We start from the raw sequence: 21,822 nt of genomic DNA, 5'->3' as shown, positions 1-21,822 counted from the left end.
TTAACTGCTTTTGCATTTTTCATCTTAATTGAGACAACTAATCTTTCCAGTCTGCCTTAGTTTACTCAAAATATGCTACACACAGCTTCTGACCAGGTGTTGCTCAATTAATTACTTATTTTGCATTGAAGGCAATGCATAATGCTGGACTCCTAATTAGAAAAACATCAGTCAACTCCAAAACCTCCTCAGCCTTAAAGGAGTCTTTTGGTACATGCAGCAAACAGATCTACTGCTTTAACAACTTATTTCTTTCTATCTATATATCTAGAAAGTGAGTGAATGGAACTCTCACCTACACATAAAGCAGTCTGGAGAGAACAGTCAGTCAGAACACTATCAGGCCAACTCTAAGTTCTCAGAAATCTTTTCCATACCTTTCCAAGACTGCTGTTGAACAAAACCTACCTCAACTTCACCAATGCTACAAAGGCACAATGCTAGAAAAGCCAATGGACAATTCCTGTTTAAAATACAGTTACCAGAAGAAAAAACTGAATAGGAGAACACAGTTGTGCATGGAACAATCAGTTCTTATGTCCTACTTCATGTCCTTGCACAATTTTTGCCTGTTTCTTCAGCAGCCCACACAGCCCACTTTATGTTCCCTTATACATGCCAACACTTGAAACTTGGAGTAACACCTCACTTTCTGCACAGTGACCAACTACCTCACCTGCCTACCTAATCCTTCACAACTAGGTATTTGACAAGGCTATTCCATCATACTTGTCCTACCACCATTCTGTAGATGTTCTTTTCCATAGAGTACTCAGATCAAGTGTTTTTAAGGTACAGATGTATTCCTTGTTAGCTCCTGAAAGCTTAGGAGAAAACAGTAGAAAAATCAGCAGAATACTTCATCTGTACGCTTATTTATTGGAAGTATTTTCACATTAAGCACAATGGCAGCCCAAAGTGTAACAGTGACCGTGACCTGAACGAGAGAGGTGATAAAACCAAAGAAAAACCATACAACAGTACTGCCACAATTGTGTTGTTCAGTAGTTCTGTTGAATGACGAGATATAAAATACACTACAGTCTTCTAAAAATAAAGTTTAATATAAATACAAAACCAACAGAATTAAAGATGAACTAAGTTCTCTACTCTTCTAGACCCATTTCTGAAAAGTATTGCCTCTTCATTATGTTTGCCTTTTATAAATGAAAAAAATGCCCCTAGCCTGCTGAATGCAGGAAATCATTAGCTTAACAACAAACACTGCATTCTCAGAAGATGGTTACACAAGCACACATCAGCATGCAGGCTAATTTTTCCCCTCCACCTTAAAACACCCTTAAAAACAATTCTCTGAAAATATAATTTAAAACAGCATCGACACATGACTTGGAAAAGCTGCTCCAAGTCAGAAAAAGCATATTGCACATTACCTGTACTGCAGTCCTGAGATCCTTAAGGAAAAAGGACAGTCCAACAGTATTGCCTTCAAAGGAACACACGATAGTGGCTGCGTATCAAAACTAAAAGTTTCACATTTCAGAAGTCTGTTTCTTGTAAATATCTACATTGCAGTTAAACAAACAAAGACCTAGACAATCTTCTCTGATCTCAATTGAAAAGGAAACATTTGGGTATCTCACAGTAGGTGCATCTCATTATAAAGTAATATGATCTGCAATTCACCAGCTACATTTTCCAAGAGAACCAAGGCAATGTTCAAGAAAACTAAGTCAGCATTGCCTAGTGCTGCAACTGACCCAATTTCCCAATAAAGTTAACCAGTTCCCTATCTCTGCCCACATTACCAGCAGTTCCTCTGTCCTAAAATTGAACTGCTGCCACAGACCGTTGAGCCCAAACTACAAAAGTAACTGAAGGGACTGAAGTTTGAGAGTTTTTCAAAGAAGATTTCTTCAAGTAACATTAAATCCCTGATAAAGCTTGTAAACAGTTTTACTAACAATTATCTCCAGTCTCAAAAAGCAGCAGCATGGTTAAGTTCTAAGATCATTTATGCTTTTTAATGTTTCTGTTGGACTTTTTTTCCCCAAATAAGCAAAGGCAGAGCGGTGTTCTGTGTTCAGTTCAGTAGCATCACATCTTGTTTCCAAGATAATTTTAAGACAAAAGATTATTCGATAGTCTTCCAGCCTTTGTTCCTTTTTATTATGCAGTCTTACTCCTGCACTGTCACTCCAGGTCAAAGAAAACTGAAGTGTTCTATGTATCAACCTCTGCAGAAACAAAGAGCATCCACGTTTAAGCAAATGCCACTTCAGGCTACTTTTTGTAGAAGCTTCCAGTAGTATAAGCTGCCACTCTTCAAAAGACACATCCCTGGGAGAGAGAGAGAGCGCTCTGTTTTCAATAACATCCTCCAAGAACACTGCTACTTAACCAGAAATTCAAGGAACACTCTAGCCTGAAATAACACTTCAACTCAAGCTTTCAGCCAACTCGGATTGGTGAGTCACTAACTGAAGACTAGAAAGTATCCACAGGGTTGCTATGCATGTGCCTTTCAAAGTTACATTCCATGAGGTATGTTACTGCATTTCTATTTCTCTTATTCAGAGAGAAAGATACAATCCTTGGCAAAGGCACCCAGCTTCCAGTGGTCAGTGGATCCAGATCCACGTCCTGTGGATGAGTAAGACATAAGGATGCTGTTCCTCCATGGTTCTCATTCAGATACACATTCCGTATCACTCACAGGGTCTTTTCTTCAGTTTTCACTCGTGTCACCTTTTTCTCACACCAGTATTTATCCATCAAAACACCCGGCTGGATATGAATGGCAGCCACTGAAGTAACTACTACCGTAAGCCGTGGAAATGCAGTGGCTGGGCTCTGTTCCTAAGGCCACCTGCACAGCAATAGGCATTTGCACGTGCAGAGACTGGGCAGATGGCTGCAGGCTGGCCTGAAGAGCAGCATAGGAGTGCAATGAGCTGTCAGCACTCCCAGCAAGCAGAGTGCTGGGCCTGTGTGCCTGTAAGGTGTCACGATAAGCAGAGCACAAATCCTGCACTGGTGACTGGAACTGGGAAAGACTAGCTGAATGCTGGGCTAACGGATGGTAACTAGATTGCTGAAATAGAACTTGAGTAGTGGCTCCATGTCTCAGGTTTTCCATTACTTCCTGTTGCTGATGTTGGATTGTTACTTCCTTTTTTATGTTACTGGCTTCTTTGATATCATTCTCATAATATCTGAAAGAAAAAAGTTAGATACATCAACATGGAAAATTCAGAGTTGGCATATATTCCAAAATTTCCACCCATCAGGCTTTTTGCCCATAGATATACATGATAGTTCACACGTTCACAGTTCATTTCTAATTATTCTGGTGAGATCTTCCTATCCTAAGAAGGTTTATGAATAATTTTTGAATCCCAAGTATACTTACAATTGGACTTGCTATGGAAAGTTCTGAGACCTTAAAGATCACAGCATGATTTTCTTAAAATAGTCTGTGTGGGTACTTGCAAAGTGCACAGCCAAGAGAAACACAGGAAAAATCCTGTAAGATACTAAGAAGAAACTTATTCACGCATTTGAGAATCATTAGGGCGATCTATCAGCGAAACAAGTTGCTCAGTGAAAATGGAAGATCTGTGTCCTCAGATAGCCAACACCTGACTAGACAGTGCTCCAAGCAGCCTGGATTTAAGTTGAATTGGCCTCGCTTTAAGTAAAAATCCTGAAGTTGCCTCCATGGTCCACCATCATTCTATGAATCTTTCATGTTTTCTGTTGAGACTTATATGTGCTCACATGAATCAGACCAGTACTGACACATTGCGGTCATGTCCTTTACTGCAGAAGCAGCAAAGAACAGTTCTGAAATATCTCCCTACTGTATTCTCAGTGTTAGAGACACACCGTTGTCCCTCTGCAGCGAGATCTTTATGGGTACAGGGAGAAAAGAAAGGAAAAAAAGCTTTCAGAAACCATCTGTAAAAGCTTCCATCCAATGACATAGACAACCAGTACAGCATGAAAGGAACAATAAGTTGTGTGCCTTCCTGCAATGCATGTACTGTTAAAAAATAGTAAACTTAGTAAAATGATCTAATTTTTCCATTTTATTCCTCTCCCCATACCCAAGGTAGAGATTACCAATGTAATCTTAATAATGGCTAAAAACAATAGCTATAATTAAGCTATAACAGGTCCTTTTTCCTATGTATTTTTTGTATGTTTGTTTTAAATAAGCATTAACAACTTGCTAGGAATGCCAAGAGGTTACTTGCATTTTGATCTTACATGAGCATCATTTCAATGCATTGGGCAAGGTGCTCCCAGGAGTAACACGTGAGCAATTCAAGCTGTGTTGTCCAGGCAGGAGAAATCTGCATACAGATGCGTGAGGCACACACAGAAGCTGCAGCAATCAGAGATGGACGGAAATGAAGGAAACTGTGATCTACAAAGCAATAAAAATAGCATGGGTTATACTCTGACTAATCACTGCAGTGAGCCTGCTAAGTAGTACATGGCAACACAAGACAAAGTTAAATCCTCAGCTTTATTCCACACATCTCAAAGTAGCAACTCATGCCAATGAGAATTCTGTCAAAACTGGTTGAAGCTCTACTGAAAAGCTTTGTGCTGCTGGTGACTCAATGCTTTTGATTAAAAAAAAGCTATGAAGTACATGAAATAGACTAACTATGCCAAAGTTTTTAGACTTGTGTCAAGTGAACTCATGTCCACTACTGACAGTGGCATGCATTTACATTAGTGTTGAAATTTTAAGGATACAGCTGTTCGTTGCCTCTCTCACAGGCAGATATTAGAAGTGGTACTGCAAACCAATCCACTATAAGCTCAGTTAGCCTAAATATGTCCTATCATATCATCATGTCAGCACAGAATCTTCAAAAATAGAATTGAAAAAAATCATATATTAAACTGCATACAGTCGCATCTACATCTGGCAGCAGTTCATACTCTGTCAGATAACCATTTCTGGTGGTCTTGCCAATTATGAGTTCTAGGATGAAAAAAACCAAACATCTCACATATTTCTGAGAAGAGATGAGACTAATCCGCAAGGAAAGGACAACCAGTTGCCATCTGAAATAACTGCTAAGTGGGACACCAGTCTGCATAGATAATTTTGTGCAGTCCATATAATGATAAGTTTTAAATTCCCTTCTCTCTTACAGATTTTTGCCCCTTGCCAAATGGAAGATTATTCTAGCATAAACTAAGTCTCTTACCTTGCACTGAGAAATCAAGGAAATAATATGCATATTTTTCCATAAATGCTTTGACTTTGGTTAGTGAGGTGATCGGCCAGCCGTTGTGAAGGTCATTCTCACCAATAGATGCATAGAGGTAGTAGTCAATGTAGTGTGCTGCTGTTGGTATACACAGGTTCCAGTTGAAGTTTTCCAGAAGCAGCATTTCCATTCTAAGCAAATCTTTCTTGCTCAATACCACATTCACATTGCACATGTATGCCAGGTTATTTAAGTGCTCCAACTTCGGAACTTTATCTTCTTTCTCTTCAAATTTACCTGTCAAAAAACACGGTTTTCAGCTTAGGCACATCATAATGATGGAGTGCCAAAAAGCCAAAGAAAGAACCAGAAAGTCTAACAGTGAATGGCACTTTATACAGTGGATGAAAGAGGGATAAGAGAGTACCGTGACACAAGCAGGGGGGGAAAAAAAGACTGGTCCGCATATTCCCATATCGTATATTATTATATCTAATATAGTTTTGATGCCAAAACCAAAATAAAGATTAATTCCTTAGAAGAGCTGGACTGGAGAGCTGAAAGAGTACAGCATATAGAAGTTTAATATTTATGATGCTTCTGGTGTTAAGAACATTGGTTCACATAAAAAAAATAAAAGTATATTTTGGAAACTGGAAGAGCCAAATCATTTACTGCAAGTTTAGATGTTTATCTATATTTTACTCGTTAAGCATTTCAGTTATTCTCCAGAATGAGGCACCTCTTCTTCGCATCCATCTTAAATTAGGTCTGTTGTATCCACTTCACATTAACATTGTCATTGAATGTTTGCTAAGAACTTAACAGAAACAGATGCTATAATTCATTAGCATTTTTATTCATGGCAGAATGCCTGGCATTGCAGTCAAGAAGGCTTATGCACTTCTATAAGGAAGTAGCTCAATAAGAACAGGGAGAAACTGATATCTTTTCAAGACAGTTTTGTACCGTATGTAGGGTTTATACCTAGGGTTTCAAAAGTAAAATAATAAAAACTAACAAGTCTCTATTTAAAGAGGAAGTTGTCTACTAGGTTACAAGCCTTCTTGTATTTAAGTAAGTTTTTGAATGAATGTTAATCATAATATAATCTATTAAGCCTTTTCATTAAAGGTGATATTAAATAAAATATCTAACTGAACTAAACATCCTCCATTTTAAATACAAAGGATAAAAATACCAGCTGCAGAGATCTGAAAATATACTGTAAGCATAGCTGATGTTGACCACTACTGATTTAAATGTATGACTTGCAATCACAGACAGGTCATGTACAGAAGCTCCCAAGTTATTATACGAACTGTGCATTCCATCACAAACTTTTCAGAGTATATTATACCCTTAAACAGTCAAAAAGACTAAATATGCTAAAGATCTTGGCTTAAAACATTTTTCCACTAGAAAAAAAAAAACAAACCCAGATGTGTTAGACGACAAAAATATCTTTAAAGAAATATTAAAAAAAAACTTAATATAAATTTAAATATAAAAGAAACATACTAAAACAAACTAACAAACATGACTGGGATACCGGGACAGAAGTCAGAATGTTTCAGTTGCTAGAGGTTAAGTCATGGTCTAATCTTGACTGATGCTCCTGAATGCTTCACACCATCATTCTTGATCAGTGGGCACCCTAGCCACAGTTGACTTCCAGGTGCTGCTAGTAAAGCAGTGACCAAGACTGCTGGTACTGGTTTACCAACTGCAAGCTGGATGCTTGACATACTTTAGACAATCAAAGCTCAAAATACAAGCATCAGGTTTATCCTGAGACAGTCAGAAGTAAGACATTAGATTGACCCTGCCTTTCCTTTACGTTATCTCTATGACACAATTGACACCCTCCTGCTAAATACCACTTCAGCTTACCAAGGTGGCATAAAACTACACAATTTTGCAGAATTAATAATTTGATGCGTCAACCAGCTCATAACAGCAAGACCAGCCATTCCCAGCAAAGTAGAGATACTATCATTTCAGCCTAAGCAGCTATCCTGCCTGCTACTGCTTCATCCAGGGATGAAACCCATGCCCTTCACAAGGGTCAACAACATCCACCTGGACCCACATTTTTCACCATTCTCTCACAAAATCTTAAGGATCTCACCACTTTGCTGGACAGAGATAAGGAGTTAAGAATTCACAATAAGCCAGGACTGATAGTATTTTAGCATTTACTAAGTGGTGGCTTATTTCTCTTTTCCTGTTTATCCTCAGCGAGTTAAACAAGAACATCACAAACATTTTTCTGCATATGGGATTAGTTTGTCTTCTCTCAACCTCCAAATAAACCTTAATCCACAGCATGAGAATCCAGTGCTGTCTAATGAACAATTTAATAGATCACTACAGAACTGGAGGTAGGAACCGGATTCTGCAATGCTACAAGAAATGAGTAAAACCTAAAGTATGCTGACTGCAATGAGTGGATTTCAGTATTGGATTACAGAAATAGCTTATACTTTTGTGTTTCACAACAGATTTCAAGAGGCCTCCGTACCAAGGTGACTTGGGTTCCTCATTCCCATTATGTGTTCCTACATCCGCAGTACTAGCAGAACAGAGAACAGAAGAGTGACTCTTCTTCTCAAGCTGTGCATTGAATGAGTTGAAAGAAAACAAAAACCAAAAAACCCACCACTGTCACGTCATCTCTCTTCCCGTAGTCATTTTAGAGGCCAGTTTTTCCTAACTAACTGGAAGCAGACTGGTGAAAGGCATTCAGTAAAGCATGAAGAAAAAAAAGCAGTACAGGGGAAGAAGAATATCTAAGTAAGATCTAATATTGAGGGAAAAAAAAAATCTCCTTTGGGTATGAATACTATCCTTTGGGTATGGAAGCTAAATGCATATGCTACAAAAAGGAAGATGTTAAAAACCCTCAGGCACCACCACCTTTGCCCTTGCTGCTTCATAATTCCTCTTTGTTCCATCCTGGCTTGGAAGGCCTCATTAGCTAGGGTCACTGAAAAGCTAGAAGAAGTACACTGTAGCTAAGTGATTAACATAAATAATTCCCATAGGATTAGCTGAGAGCATGCATTTTGAGAGTCCAAATAGCTGAGCAAAGCCACACCTTTTTCTAATCTGCATTAGGCTATTGAAACAGCAGTAGTCTCTAGTAGTAGTCAATTTTTCCATAAGTAGCTAGAAAGTACTGTCATTTTGTACAGAAAAAATGTGATCTCAATCTTTATTGTTCTCAAAAGAGACAGAAAAATAATACAGAAAACAAAAAGCAGATTTGATACCCCCAGAATTTCACCTATTAGTAACAAAGCGTTCCTTTGCTGCAAACTTAGGGAGGCCTTTTTAAATTCACAGTTACCAAACCAAAATGACATAGCTACCTAACAGGTCTTGCTCAAAAAGTAGCAAGAATCAATCACCAGTAATAACTTCCAGTACTGCTTAAATAACATCCTTGCTGAAAAATTCAAACTCCTTTGGTTAGGTGTACAGCTATTTAAAAGTATACTATAGTTATTATTTCTTTTTCTTCTTGAATGCTCATATCCCACAAGTGACTCTTGCTTCAGTGATCCTCCCATTGCCTCCATGGGAGCCTCTTTTTTTTTTTTGCCTCTCCCATTGCCTCTTTTTTTGAGAAAGAGCTGAACTGAGGAGATGTTGGCATAATACTCAGAACACTCTTGTCAATCTGAAAATAATTAAAAACAGTACTGTGCCAGCATATTATGTTAAAAGATCTTGCTATCCATTTAGGATAGCAATTCTATTCAACAAAGTGTTTCCATCTTGATTTGCTGTCTTTGAACCAGTTCAGACACCATGGATATGAAATGTACTGAAAGCATTATAGAGCAGCCACTCCACCATAAAAGAGCACAATAAAAGTCAAAAGCAAAATACATCCACCATAAGGAGTAGACATTCATTTCCTGTTCTATCAGTGAAAAAGCCCTAAAAATTCAGGAGTCTGTGTACACACGTTCATAAATCTCCTTGGGAAACTTGAATTGAGAACTGTTTAAAAAAAAAAATCTATTTGAGAAGATAATCTCCTCCTTTTTCCCCCCCCCCTCAAAAGGTGATGTCAGTCTGATACAGAAGCTTAAGGAGTATACCAGCAGAAGGAGAAGAAATCACCGCACAGCCAGGCAACTAAGGAGCTGTCATTGTGACTTCTGTAAGTTGCAGTTCCTTCCATCTTTCTCACTCAACCTTGAAAATTTCAAAATGTCAGACCATAGTTTGGGGAGCTGATCACCAGCACGGTAGTGTTAGAGAGGTACTATGTCAAAAAAAGGGCAAAGCTTTTTGACTTCACAGAATCACAAAGTTTGGAGGGACCTCTGAAGATCATATAGTCCAACCCCTGCTAAAGCAGGCTCCCTACAGTGGTTACACAGGGAAATGTCCAGCTGGGTTTTGAATACCTCCAGAGAAGACTCCACAACCTCTCTGGGCAGTGTGTTCCACTGCTGTCACCCTCAAAGTAAAGATGTTTTTCCTCACGTTCATATGGAACTTGCTATGTTTCAGATAGAGCCCGTTGCCCCTTGTTCTGTTGTTGGGCACAACCAAAAAGAGCCTGGCTTCATCCAAATTGCTCCTGCTCACTAGACGAGTGTCCAACCTCTGGGCTTACCTGAGCCATATATGAAATATACAATACAATACTGTATATAAGCCACAGAACTTATTTTTTGTGGTTTTTATTAAAATGTGACATCAATTTTTCCAGTAACATTCTTTCTCCTCCCCAGATGGGTTTCCGTTCACCTTTAGATTACCATGAACAATTACCATTCATTTTCAGAATTGATACAGAGGAAATAACTGTTGATGACAGTAAACTTCAAAGCCTTCATAGCTGTTCGGGGGGGGGGCTAATGTACCTGGCAGGAATTTCCAGAGATCAACTCCAGTTATCACACCGTGCATACCCCACAGAAGAAACATACATATTCCAACTAGAGAACACTTAGATGATTCCAGGGACACACACCCACGTTCCTCTCAACTGCAGCAAGTCCAGGCTGAACACGATTTGGCTGCCAACACAATTTGTTTGGAAGTGCATTATCTTCCCACTCCCTCATCTCTTTTGCAATTAGTACTGTAGCAGGAAGCACTGTCACCATCCAGTTTCCCAGATGGGGAAACGGATGAGCCAGTTAAAATGCTTTTCTAGAACACAGCAAGAGAAATCAGCTCCAGCTAACTGAAAGACAGCTGCAATCCGTGACATGAGAACACTGCCGTTGCATGCTCAAAGATGGATGACAAAGTTGGTAGGTGGAGGGGGAAAAAAAAATAAGTTTGAGATTCTTCAGATCAGAGAGGCAAACCTGAAAGCTAAATAAAAGTTGGCAGCAATTTCTCTGAACTTACACAACTGTCCTCAGTGTCCCCCAGTGAAAGAAAGAAAACCCACCACCCCCACGCTTACATCAGAAACGTCACCTCTCACTACATCTCATCTTGTTTGTGGTCTGCACACTGCCATTAGCCTCCTGCTTTTCTCTGAAGGAAACAATCAAAGAAAAAGCAGACTGTCCCAAACGGTGTTTATAGTGCAGAATTATCTTTTGATAAACATTCAGTGTTCATCTTGAGTGAGGTAAACACTGGTATTTCAAAGAACTGAACATTACTTCTATGAAGGTGACGGTTTGCTCTCAAAAGTTATCAATATATATTTTAATAAGTACAAGTGTCTTGCTACAGACTGAAGAGTAATTCTGCTGCAATCCTTCGCTGAACAAGTAGGCAACTTCCTAATTATTTGCAGGAAGTCCTAATTATTGCATTTGCAGTGAAAGGCAAGAAAAAAAACCCCAACAGTTATATTCTTTGCTACGATGAGAAATGTCAGGTGACTATCGTATGCCATTTATTCTGCTTCTTATCATTTTGAAAATAAACTAAATCCAGGAGTCCCCACTTGGCGTAAAATGGTTTTCCCCAACTTGACTTGTACCAGTTCCAGCTACGTGTACCAAAGCAGAAGGTCCTTATTGCACGTTAGAATGGCTCAAACAATGAACAACAGAGCTTACTGCACTCTCAAGAGTCTCCAGATTTAAAACCTTATCTACACAAAGTGTTTAGGTATTAATTTCATGCAAAGCTGCTTTGCTTCAATTTCTAGCATTTTGTTTCTACACGTTGGTAGGAAAGCTTGCTTTACAATTAGAGACTTTTACCCTTTCCTATAAAGGATGACTCCATAACAGGATATATGAATGCTGCACTGAGCTAGTGTCAGGTTTAGGAAGATTCTCATACTCATTAGCTCCCTAGGCTTGGACTTGATCCCTGAATCAAACTGCCTTTAAAAAAAATTGTGAAACATTTCCCTCTTTCCCTCTAATGTTATCATAGGGCGGTTTGCCAACTTCCTTTTCCTTCACAGTTTCTGACAGGCGATCTAAAGTTGCATTTGACTTTGGCCCCTTACTTAAGGACAACCTTAAACTTTGTTTCTTTTTAAATCCTAGATGCTACATAAGCCAGTTGTGCAGCCCTCCCAGCCTCATACAGGAAGGCTCTACCCAAGATCTTACTGTTATACCAAATCTGACAGCTCATAAAAAGAAGTCTGAGGGTACCACTGCCATCCTACCTGCACAACAGTGCAAATGTAAGTTACATCTATAAATCCTTCCTGCAAACTCTGTTTTTGGAACACGAGCAAGCAACTAGCCATATAATTCACTACCTTTTTCTAGAGTCAACAACATCAATGCTTAAATACACTGTATGCATATTATGGTAAAGTATAGTTTGTTGTTACCATTATCTCTGCAGATCAAGCTCTTCAGGGCATTCCCCGTAAGGAAAAGCATTAACAAACTTGTATCCTGAGCAATAAACACATAATATCACCTTCTTTCCTCCTTCCCGTCTCTCTCTCTCTTTTTATTTTATTTATTTTTTACCTTAACCAATATGACTACCTAGCAGTTTCCAGCCATTGATGCTGCAGTTTGCATAACTTTTGTTGCCTACAACAATAGCGTGCTGCTCTGCCTGGCTCCCATATGGCAGGATAATTTCCTTGTAACCTAGAAACAGAGTTTGCAAGTCTGCAATTCCTTGAGGCACCAGCCTCACTTTCTTCCACTTTAAATCTCTGCAGGCAGTGATGTGCAAGACAGTACTGACCACAATCATTCAAGACCATTTGCCAAATGGATGCCAACACCAAAACTTTAGAGTTACACAGCAATGACTAGGAGCCCAGAACAAGCAATATGCATTCCAGCACTATCAACATACCTACAAAATGCCCTTAGATGCAATTTTCCTTTGGTCCTTGTGCAAGAGAACTCTGATTTGCAAGGAACTGATTATGCCCAGTGATCATAACAGAGGCACAGATCCAAGAACAGCTCTCTAGGAGAGGCTGTAGTACTCTCTACTACTAATTCTTCCTTAGAACTAAACTCCCCCAGTCTTGCCGTCTCCTTTCCATTACTCCCTTATCTTCATTGTCCCTTTCCACCAATCCAGCTTCAGCTACCTAAACTTCCTCTGCACACTAACACCATCACATGGTCGTGCAGAACAAGCTGAACAGCCAAGGAGAATTTAAGACTGCTTTAGTTCCTTCTGTGGACTTCATTGGGCTTTACCCTAAGTACATCATAAAATCACTGGAAATTGGGAAAGATCATCCAGTCCAACTGCCCACCTGCCACCAATATTTCCCACTAAACCATCTCCCTCATTACCACTTCTAAACATTTAAAGAAAATGGTTGGAAGCAGTTATCACATGCAGTTCTCTGTGTGCAGATATGCAAGGAGAACAACCATCTGCTCAGAGAAGGGAAGAAAAGCCACAGTAAACAGGAGCCAACTTACTTGCTAGGAGAAGACAGGCAAACGAAGTGACGTACAGTTGCTTGACAGTGATATCATAGCGATCCATGAAGAGGTCCAGTAAGTAGATGGCGAGGTGCCGGGCTGTAGGGCAGAGACTGCAACGGTTGCTGAGGACGGTCAAGAGATCAATGAAGTAACGGCGCATCCCAATCTGTGGTGAATGGGCCTTATACAGAGGGAGGTTAAGTTCCTACAGGGAGGGGAGAGAGGGGGATAAGGAGGAAAGAAGTACTGAAACATCCCATTGTACCATCCGGAATCCCAAACACCCTCCACCTGCTATGGCACACGTGTAGCAAATACAGCACTGTGATTGACATGGAAATCAGGGCTGAGTTAGTGCATGTTTGGCAGTCAATTAACTTCTAGTCATAAGGCACTTTCCCTACAAGCATTAAACATGTAGTTTCACCCAGGAACAGCTTGCTATTACTTTCTACAGAACACCAAACTTCTTGGCCATGAAAGCTGTCCCTTAAGGACTTTAATTATTTTCTTCACCTTAATTGGGCTATTAAGTACGGTTTCATAGGCTAGATAAATTTCTCTGATATTGCCCCTTCCAACTTACTAAACTCTGTACCAAAAACCATCCAGCCAACCAACAAGCACCCCACAGGTCCGTAGTATGAAAAACTTCTAATATTAAAAACAACAACAAAAAACTAACATTGTGCACTGCTGCAATAAGAAAAGTAGACGTTAACAAGAAAAATATTGGGAGACTTACAATTATGGCAAATTTTTGGTAGGGAGTGATTTTTGGTAGGGAGGTAGGGAGTGAAGATCCTGGGGAACACCCACAAGCTAATGCCACTTTAGTGTTAAGCAGCCAGACTTAAATCAACATGGACTGAATACACGTGGATAGGCATAAAACTATTTCAACATGGTGCACCTCAGTAATTCAGATTCCAGTTTTAGATCATTTTTGTATTGCATGCATTTGAAAATGAATTAAAAGCTGCATAGCACTGCAACATAAACGTGTCTTATAGCGGAACACAAAGTAGTACGTAGAGTAGTAATTCTACAAAACAAATGCAGAGTCGAAAAGATGAGATCGGAGGAAGCATCCACACTGGCGTGCTGCTTGCAGAAGGGCACCTCCCTGCACAGCTGGAGCAGTGCCTGCCCACGCTCTCCCATCTCCCTGGAGGAAGCATTCCGTGAGGAGGTTCAGCGTGACAGGAGAAAATAGCTGCACGGTCAGGCTCAGAGGGGTGCACATGACTGGAAACCAGAGAGCCTCGTTACTAAGAAGCAGCTCACAAAGACAGCAAGCTGGGCACTGTTACAAATGATTGCTTACCAGGCCTTTTTTTTTTTTTTTTTTCCCTGGGCTGAACAGACACATGCTGCAGACAAGCGAAAAGCCCTTTGAAACCTGGGGCAGCTTTAACTGGTGGATTATAAAAAATCCCCCAGCAGTAACATCTTATAAAGAAGAGGCAATGGAACACGACCCCCACATTGTTTTATGCCCAGAAACACCCCATAATGCCCACCACCGCAGCCACCTTACATACCAGGATTTGAAACCATCAGTAGGACACAGGTTGAGAGCAAGAATTCACAGCATACTCACAACCTAACCATTCTGGAAGAAATAATTTCAAGCTCATTGCTTACAACAGTAAAAATAACTGCATTTGTGTTAAAAGACTGTACAACGTCCAAGCTATGATAAGATCGGGTGGAAATTCAATCTCTGAAACGTTTTTTTCTTCCTTATGAGTAATAGGAGCGTCAAGTTGTATTTTTTGAAATGTCTTTGGCTGTTGAAACAGCTAGATCTCCCAGCAAAATCGTGCTCTCTACATAAATACATATGCTGAGCTTTGAAACTTCCTCCATGGACCAGGGTTATGGTTGGCAAGTATGTAATTCCTACACAAAGTGAGAAGCCCTATAAACATGGCTATTGATACGCATTCCTTTCCATCAGCCTCCCCCCACAGGGTTATTTAGCATCAGTTCTCCAAGAAAAAAATTACTTCTTTGAATACAGAAAGTGCCTTTGTTACTTCAGAGAAACTGGTGCACAATCAGCAGCTATAAGTCTTAGAAGAAAAAAAAAAAATCTGTCAGGAAGCAAGAATAGAATAATTTCCAATGCTTAGAATTTTCCTCCATCTCCAGTAAAGCAATAGAGAAGAAGCTGGGAGCCCTGCTGCGTGCTGGTCCTTTCATATGCTGCTGCTTACCTTAACCTGCTCGCTCCTATCTCTATCCACCACCTGGTTGCGGCTGCTGGCAGCCAATGCACTGAAACACTGAGCATGGCAGCGTGGGCTCCCGTGTGGCTCAGGGCTGACTGGTGGAGCTTCCTCAGAGTTACTGGTCAGTGTTTCTCAGCTAAAAGCCTCCAGGCAGGCAGAACACAGCATGTAGGATGATCGCCACTCATCACATTTAGAGATAAGTAAGGCTTGCAAGAGTGAGGTTGTGTGTGGGCTTAAAGAGAAGCAGCTTTAAGGGCAAAGGCAATTATAAGCCAGCTCCTATCAGCTTCAAGACCTGACCTAAAAGAAGGGAATCGGGGTAAACGTGTTTAAGTGGTGCTGAAGATGACAAATCTTCAGCAGTCACAGCTGAAGGGCAGCCAGGCTGCAGGCAGCTCCCAGGAGGTAACCTGACTGCTTCCTGCACCGCTCATTGACCCAAAGAACCACACTTCACCTGTGGGTCAGCTGGCTTCACAACTGGGCTGAGCAAACGCTTCTGAGCCACCCTGGAGGAGATGCTGAGCAGCAAGACTTCACAGAAGCAGAGTAAGTAAACCTTATGAAGTTTAGGCTTCTTGAGCTAGATTAGCCAACCACAACTGAAAAGGAGAGGAAGGAAATGGAGCACAATGATGTCCTCCAGCTCCCCTACAGCAGTTGCTCCAGTCCAGCATGCTACACTTAGTGTGGTCAGAGCGCTATACCACAGTGCTTGGGTGTTCAACACAGCAAGAAGTTGCATCCCATTTCTTTTCAGCACAACTCCTCCTCCCCACCAGATTTAAAGCCAGTAATAAACAGACAAACAGCAGAAAACTTAGAAGTTAGCAAGCGATGTGACATTACAGTAATAACTCCTACTAATAACGATCAGTTCTCAGAACAAAAGTGAAATTCATCAACTCACAGGCTTCTTGACAAAGGAAAAGTGAGCCTCTGTGACAAACATTCCTCAGGTTCTGACATTCGTAAAGATATCAACTGAAACTCCTTTTCTACCACGTCTAAGTACTTCAGCCTGGCTCTGTTCTCCCACAGGTGAACCATGCAGCATCCTCTGACTCCCTGCAGCCATGCAGGCTCAGAGAAGGGCAAAGACAAGCGATAGTGTAGTGCTCTTCAGGTACGGCCAGCAGGACGCGTTTCCTCTCACAGCAAAAATGCATGGTAAACGCCTCCAAAACAGCCAAACTTGCTTTGTCTGGGCAAGCACAGGCCCTGCTGTCTTGTAGCACAGACCAACCATTATACCTGTTCAGTTACAGTTATTAAGGTCAGCAGAGGATTCACTGTGATCTGTGATATGTAGACACTTAAATTAAGATTCAATCATACTACTAAGATGCCATAAAAAAAAAATACATGTATTTAAATATATATCAGACCAGGACCGTATTTCAACTGTGCTTAAAATCATTCTGATCTTATTCTGCCCTTCAGCATCCTTACAACAGTCTGAAATATTTGAAATTTGAGGGAAAACTGGACTGCTATTGTGCTGGAAAAATGTATCACTTCTTGTGTTTTAATGACCTGTTTGATAAAACACCACAGTAAGTCCTTCTTACACAATTCAAAGCATTCAGAATTCAGCAACTGATCTGTGAAGGATCAGAGAAAGAAGTGTGAAAATCAAAATCCCAACTTGAAGGAAGGAAGGAAGGAAGGAAAGAAAGAAAAAAGGTCATGAATAACCATGTACTTAGAACACCTGTTCCTTTCAGCTCCATGCATATGCTGCCATCTACAACATAAGCAAGTTACAGCTAGAGGCCAGTAATGCTATTGTCACTGGTTTAAAAAAAAATATAATCTAGCTTTTGAAGTGAACAGATTATGCTTTTGTTGCTGGACTGCCAGTTTTGGGAAAAGCCTGATATTAGTAAACCTCAATGCCTCTAACACCTTCTTTTCTTACAGCTGATTCAAAGTGGAAAAGCTCATCAGAATGAAAGGTTAATGCTTTATCCTCTTGATTAATTGAAGTGACAGAGTCCAAACCCTTTTGAATGCCCACAGGTATCTGGGACCCCTGAAGTTCTCACCCAGAGTTCATTAAAAATAAATAAATAAATAAAATGAACCCCACACCAGAAACACCATCTGCACAGTGCCCTATTGCCTTCCTTCTTCTGCAGCACAGCCCATCAAGTCTGCGCCAATCCCACCTTCAGGCAGTGCCAGGCAGATATGAGTACATCAGACTTCCATCAATGCTCATTTAGTGTTGAAGGGATCGCAAGTTTTTAAAATAACAAGGACATGAGAAGACTCACTGGCTAGAAGACAAAACAGTGCCTGCTACATCACGGCCTTCAGGCCAGCAACAGGTCAAGTAAACCTGGTGCTTCAGCAGAACTACAGGAAAATACGAGGATAGAAATACAGGCACTTATGCATGCAAGAAGAGGAAAAGTTTGTTCTTTAACAACACACCGCAGCAGTTTCCTACACTACTTCTCACAGGATGATTTGGAACTGCAAGAGGCGGGCTCACGGTGAAGAAAAGGGCCCCTCACAGGAGCACAGCAAGCTCTGTGCATGGCAGGACTGCAGGCCTGGCTGTGGACTCAGGCTGAAGAAAGAGCTGCATGTCAAAGTAGTAAGAAACACTTCACAGCTGTAAACAGCATTTCTCATTAAAGCCCAAGAGGAGGTGAGAGACAGGTGTGGAGGAGCTTTCACCTGGAGGAACTCACTCAGACACATTTACCACTTAAAGGACTGCCTGCTTTCAGCAGGAAGAGGATCAGCACACCTCACCTGTCTGAAAGTAACTCCGGACTGACACTTGGACTGTCTTTAAAGAGATCAAGTTACAATATTAGCCTTTTAAATACATAAAAAAGGTCCTGCAAAATTTGGCCCTGCTCTGAGAAGCCACGCAAGAGATGAATAAAAAGGGAAATGCAGACAGATCCAGTAATTCTCATTAATTGCAGGAAATGAACATATCCTGTGAGGAAACAGCCCAACATAGTACAGCAACAGGAGAGGAACAGCAGCCAGACATCCCTCTATTCTCTGGGACATTCACACTGCCTTCTGAAGTACAGAATTTTCTCAAACACCAAAAACAAACCACTACACACCGACCTGTTACTCTGCTTTCCACACTTACTGAGTATTCTGAGCTACTGAAGAAGAGAGCTCTGTAAAGGTGCTGCAGGAGTTCCATTTCCACTCAGAAAGCACAGACTTTCAGTGTGCAGCCTGGACCAGTCAGTACCTTTCCATTATCGCCTATTTCTGCAATGGCCCTACGTTATCACAGCACTGATATTTCACTAGTTGGACAATTCAGGGGCTATTAATTTCCTCCACGTTGAGACTGAGCCTTTGGGAAGCAGCATTTTTCAGCTGTCTGAATGAGAGGCCAGGTATAGCCCACACATTCAGCATCTGCTCTCATGCAGAACGCATCCATCAGAGCAGCGCACAACATCTGTCACTAAGCGGCCAACTTCTAAAGAGATTAACAAGAACTTCGATCCAAGGGGGTGGGAATAACACTTCTTGCAGTTAACATAAAAACTTGGTTGTTTCAATTTGCATCTCAGTTGCTTCTAGTGTTCTAGGAAAAGAGTTGCATTACCTTTCATTCCTCACCTTAAACAGACTTAAATGTGTACTTATAAGAAGCAGGACAGCCTACAGCATACATTTCAACCTCCTTGACAATCATTAAGTAACTCTCCCATCATACTCACATGCTCCAACAAAGACCTGTTTCTTCTGACCCAAGACACAGACCGGTCCACACTACGACTCCTCAGAAGGCACCTTAAAGCAGGGAAGTCACTCAGGCTGAAGGTACCATTGAATTAATTCTTTGTACCCCAGTATCAGTCAGCTGATACACTAACAGTGCACTGACACACTACAGTTCAAGTGGAGACACAGCTACTGAAGCTTATTTACTTCTACACGTTTGCCACAGGCATCCTCAGCCCGTGATCACAAAGCTGTCAATGCTCATCTTCCCAACCTTTGTTGCGTGGTCCTTTTGAGGAGATTTGGGACATTCTCCTTAGAGTCCTGGTGCTTCTGACATTGAAAAAAACCACTAGAAAACAATAACTCAGCAATACACTTCAGAGTAGTTTGTGCAGGATGTTACTTGAAGAAGAACACAGAGAGTAAATCAAATATTAGTCTTACCACCCGCAGTTATTTTTTCTCACTACAGTGGCACTCTGGATTCTCATCTAGTGCTTCCTTCAAGAAGGAAAGAAGTCATCCTTGTAAGGCGGGCAGAATTAGTACACAAAGTGCCCTAAACCTTCCTCAGAGCGGAGGAAGCACAGCCCAGAGACCCTTCTCCCTCCTTGAGGGTTCTTTACATCATCTCAGGTGGCCTACATCCATAAACTAAGGAGAGGTCTTAGGAACCTAAAGTAGCAAGATGCATCCAGAAAGAAGTCTGGAGAATGAAATGGTTGATTAAAAGGCAGCAGATGCACCGAATTAACAAACAAACACACCAGAAAGTTACCCCCATCCCCTTCGCACCCCAACACCGGATGCCGGCCGTTCCTCCCGCCCACAGAAGGGGCCTGGCCCACTCAGAACCTGGACCTGGGAACACTGCATCACCTGACACCATTTATTGCTAAACGGCAGTAAGGAACGTCCAAAGGGTAACTGTTAGACGTAGCTTTACTAACTTCAAGCTGCGTTACATACAGGCAGTCACTTCGAGCTGGGAATCTATCCGAAGAAACAGCAGCTTTAGTTTTACCTGCCTTCAGTAAAAGTACACGAAGTCTTAAAAGCAGTGCCTGACTGCTTTGCTTATTGCAAGACATACAGATGGCTTTCCAGTCAACGTGTAAATGACACTGAGCTTCTAGAAATAGCATTGCATGCCCGTTTGTGCATATGCCCGCTCCCCCACAGCCTGCCCAGGCACGACGTCCCAAATAATAGCGTTTATCTGTGCGCAAAGAAGCAAAGCCGTTTCTTTCTCCAGACCCCCCAACACGCTGCCTTTTCTTTCGCGGGACAGCACCCGCATCCTCCCGGCGTCTAATAGAACAAGTGAGTCCTCACCCCGCCTAAGTTACAGTCACAGCTACGGAGGAGCTGTAGGTATCTCCAGGCTGCTGTTCGCTCAGGGCTGACTTTGAACAAGTTTCGATCGGAGCAGCGCCCGGCAGCCCCGCTGAAGGCACAGCGCGGTCAGCGCGGCACAGCGCTTCTCCTGGGGAGGGGCGCAACGGAGAGCAAAGCTGAGGGAAAGGAACAAAGCGGGAGCAAACCTTCGTCCTCAGGGTCTGATGGATGTCTGCCGCCAGCTCCCCTCTCCACCACTGCTCCTCCATCCTTTTTCTTCCCATCCAGACAAAGCTCTGGGAGGCAGACGGGGCACCACCGGGACGTAGAACAGAGCGGACGAGTGCTTCCGCCGCCGCCGGCCCCCTCACCCCCCGCTGGCACCGAACCCCCCCCCACCCCCCGCGCTGACCGCTGCGGCCGCCCCCCGCTCCGCAGCCGGCGCTCGGCCCGGCGGCAGGCACGGCTCGGGCTGGCCCGAGAGGGGAGAGGAGGAGAAAGAAGACAGCGGGAGGACCGCCGCCCGTCCGCCAGCCAGCGCGGCTCTGGGGTTAATGGGCTGTAATTAACAGCTGCCCGCCCCGGCGGGACACTGCCGACCCCTCCGCGCCGCCGCCAGCGGCACCTGCGCGCTCCTGGGGCCCCGCGGGGGGAGCGGAGCCCCCGCCCTGCAGGCGCGGCACCGACGGCACGTGGCTGCCCGGCTCCGTGCGGGCAGTGCCGCTCCTCGTGCTGGCGGCGGCGAGCGCTCAGCGAGCGTCCTCAAGTGTTAACGGGAGACGAGGGCTTTGTCCTCGTTCTGTGCTCCCTCACACGAGACGCCTCACCTTCAGCTGCCGGGGACGTGCAGGCGGCAGCGGCCTGGCTACAATTTCAGCCCAGATGTCACCGCTTTGCCGCGGGGCCCATTTCCACATCCCAGCTTGACGCTCAAAGAGCCCAGGAAACTGCCAGGCACCGCGCAGCTTCGTTCCCAGACCTCTGAGAGAGCTATTTACGTCCGATGAGCGTTTCAGGATGAAATCCCCCACCAAGCATTTCCCAGCGCTGCTTCAGCAATCCTAACAAGCCAAAGAGAAGATCACCATACAGCCTGTTCTGTCCCAAAACCTCACGGTCGCTCTGTTCAGGATGAAGTTGCCATAAGCAAGCTCCCCAGGCCTAACAGCAGCTTTCCCTTCTGGGGAATTAGACTCCAGTTTCAGCATTCGTTTTGGGGGGTTTTGTCTGTCTGTCGTTCCGCACAGGGCTTTGCAAAGCAAACAAACAAACAAAAAACCCTCATGAAATGTTTTCTTCATTGGTTTCCAAAAAGGAAAGAAACACAGAAAACCGGAATGCTTCCATCATACTTAATATCTTTGTTGATTTTAGTGTTCCTGGGAAAACGCTTTCCAGATCAGCGAAGAAAGCCGCTGAGCGGTGAAAACACCCCCATTTGTTTATGCTCAGCTTTCTGCCTTG

The 21,822-nt window shown here is 42.5% G+C and overlaps 1 protein-coding gene across 3 annotated transcripts; it reads right to left on the bottom strand.

The window, feature by feature from the left end:
* Positions 1–1,042: 1,042 nt before the first annotated feature.
* Positions 1,043–21,606, bottom strand: CCNJL (cyclin J-like). 3 transcript variants are annotated; one of them, XM_015293663.4, is made up of 5 exons: positions 21,186–21,606; positions 13,055–13,265; positions 5,193–5,492; positions 4,234–4,393; positions 1,043–3,176 (listed from the first exon to the last, which is right to left on the bottom strand). In XM_015293663.4, exons 1-5 carry the CDS (start codon positions 21,273–21,275, stop codon positions 2,729–2,731), a joined length of 1,209 nt encoding a protein of 402 aa, XP_015149149.2. In that variant the 5' UTR covers positions 21,276–21,606; the 3' UTR covers positions 1,043–2,728. The 3 variants fall into 3 exon arrangements, with proteins under 3 accessions (XP_015149149.2, XP_015149150.2, XP_046756471.1); XM_015293664.4 differs by lacking the exon at positions 21,186–21,606 and adding an exon at positions 20,565–20,737; XM_046900515.1 differs by lacking the exon at positions 21,186–21,606 and adding an exon at positions 19,788–20,553.
* Positions 21,607–21,822: the final 216 nt, after the last annotated feature.

The sequence above is a fragment of the Gallus gallus genome, chromosome 13 (assembly GCF_016699485.2).
Source record: "Gallus gallus isolate bGalGal1 chromosome 13, bGalGal1.mat.broiler.GRCg7b, whole genome shotgun sequence".
Lineage (NCBI taxonomy): Eukaryota > Metazoa > Chordata > Aves > Galliformes > Phasianidae > Gallus > Gallus gallus.
This window is presented reverse-complemented; position numbering and strand designations above follow the sequence as displayed.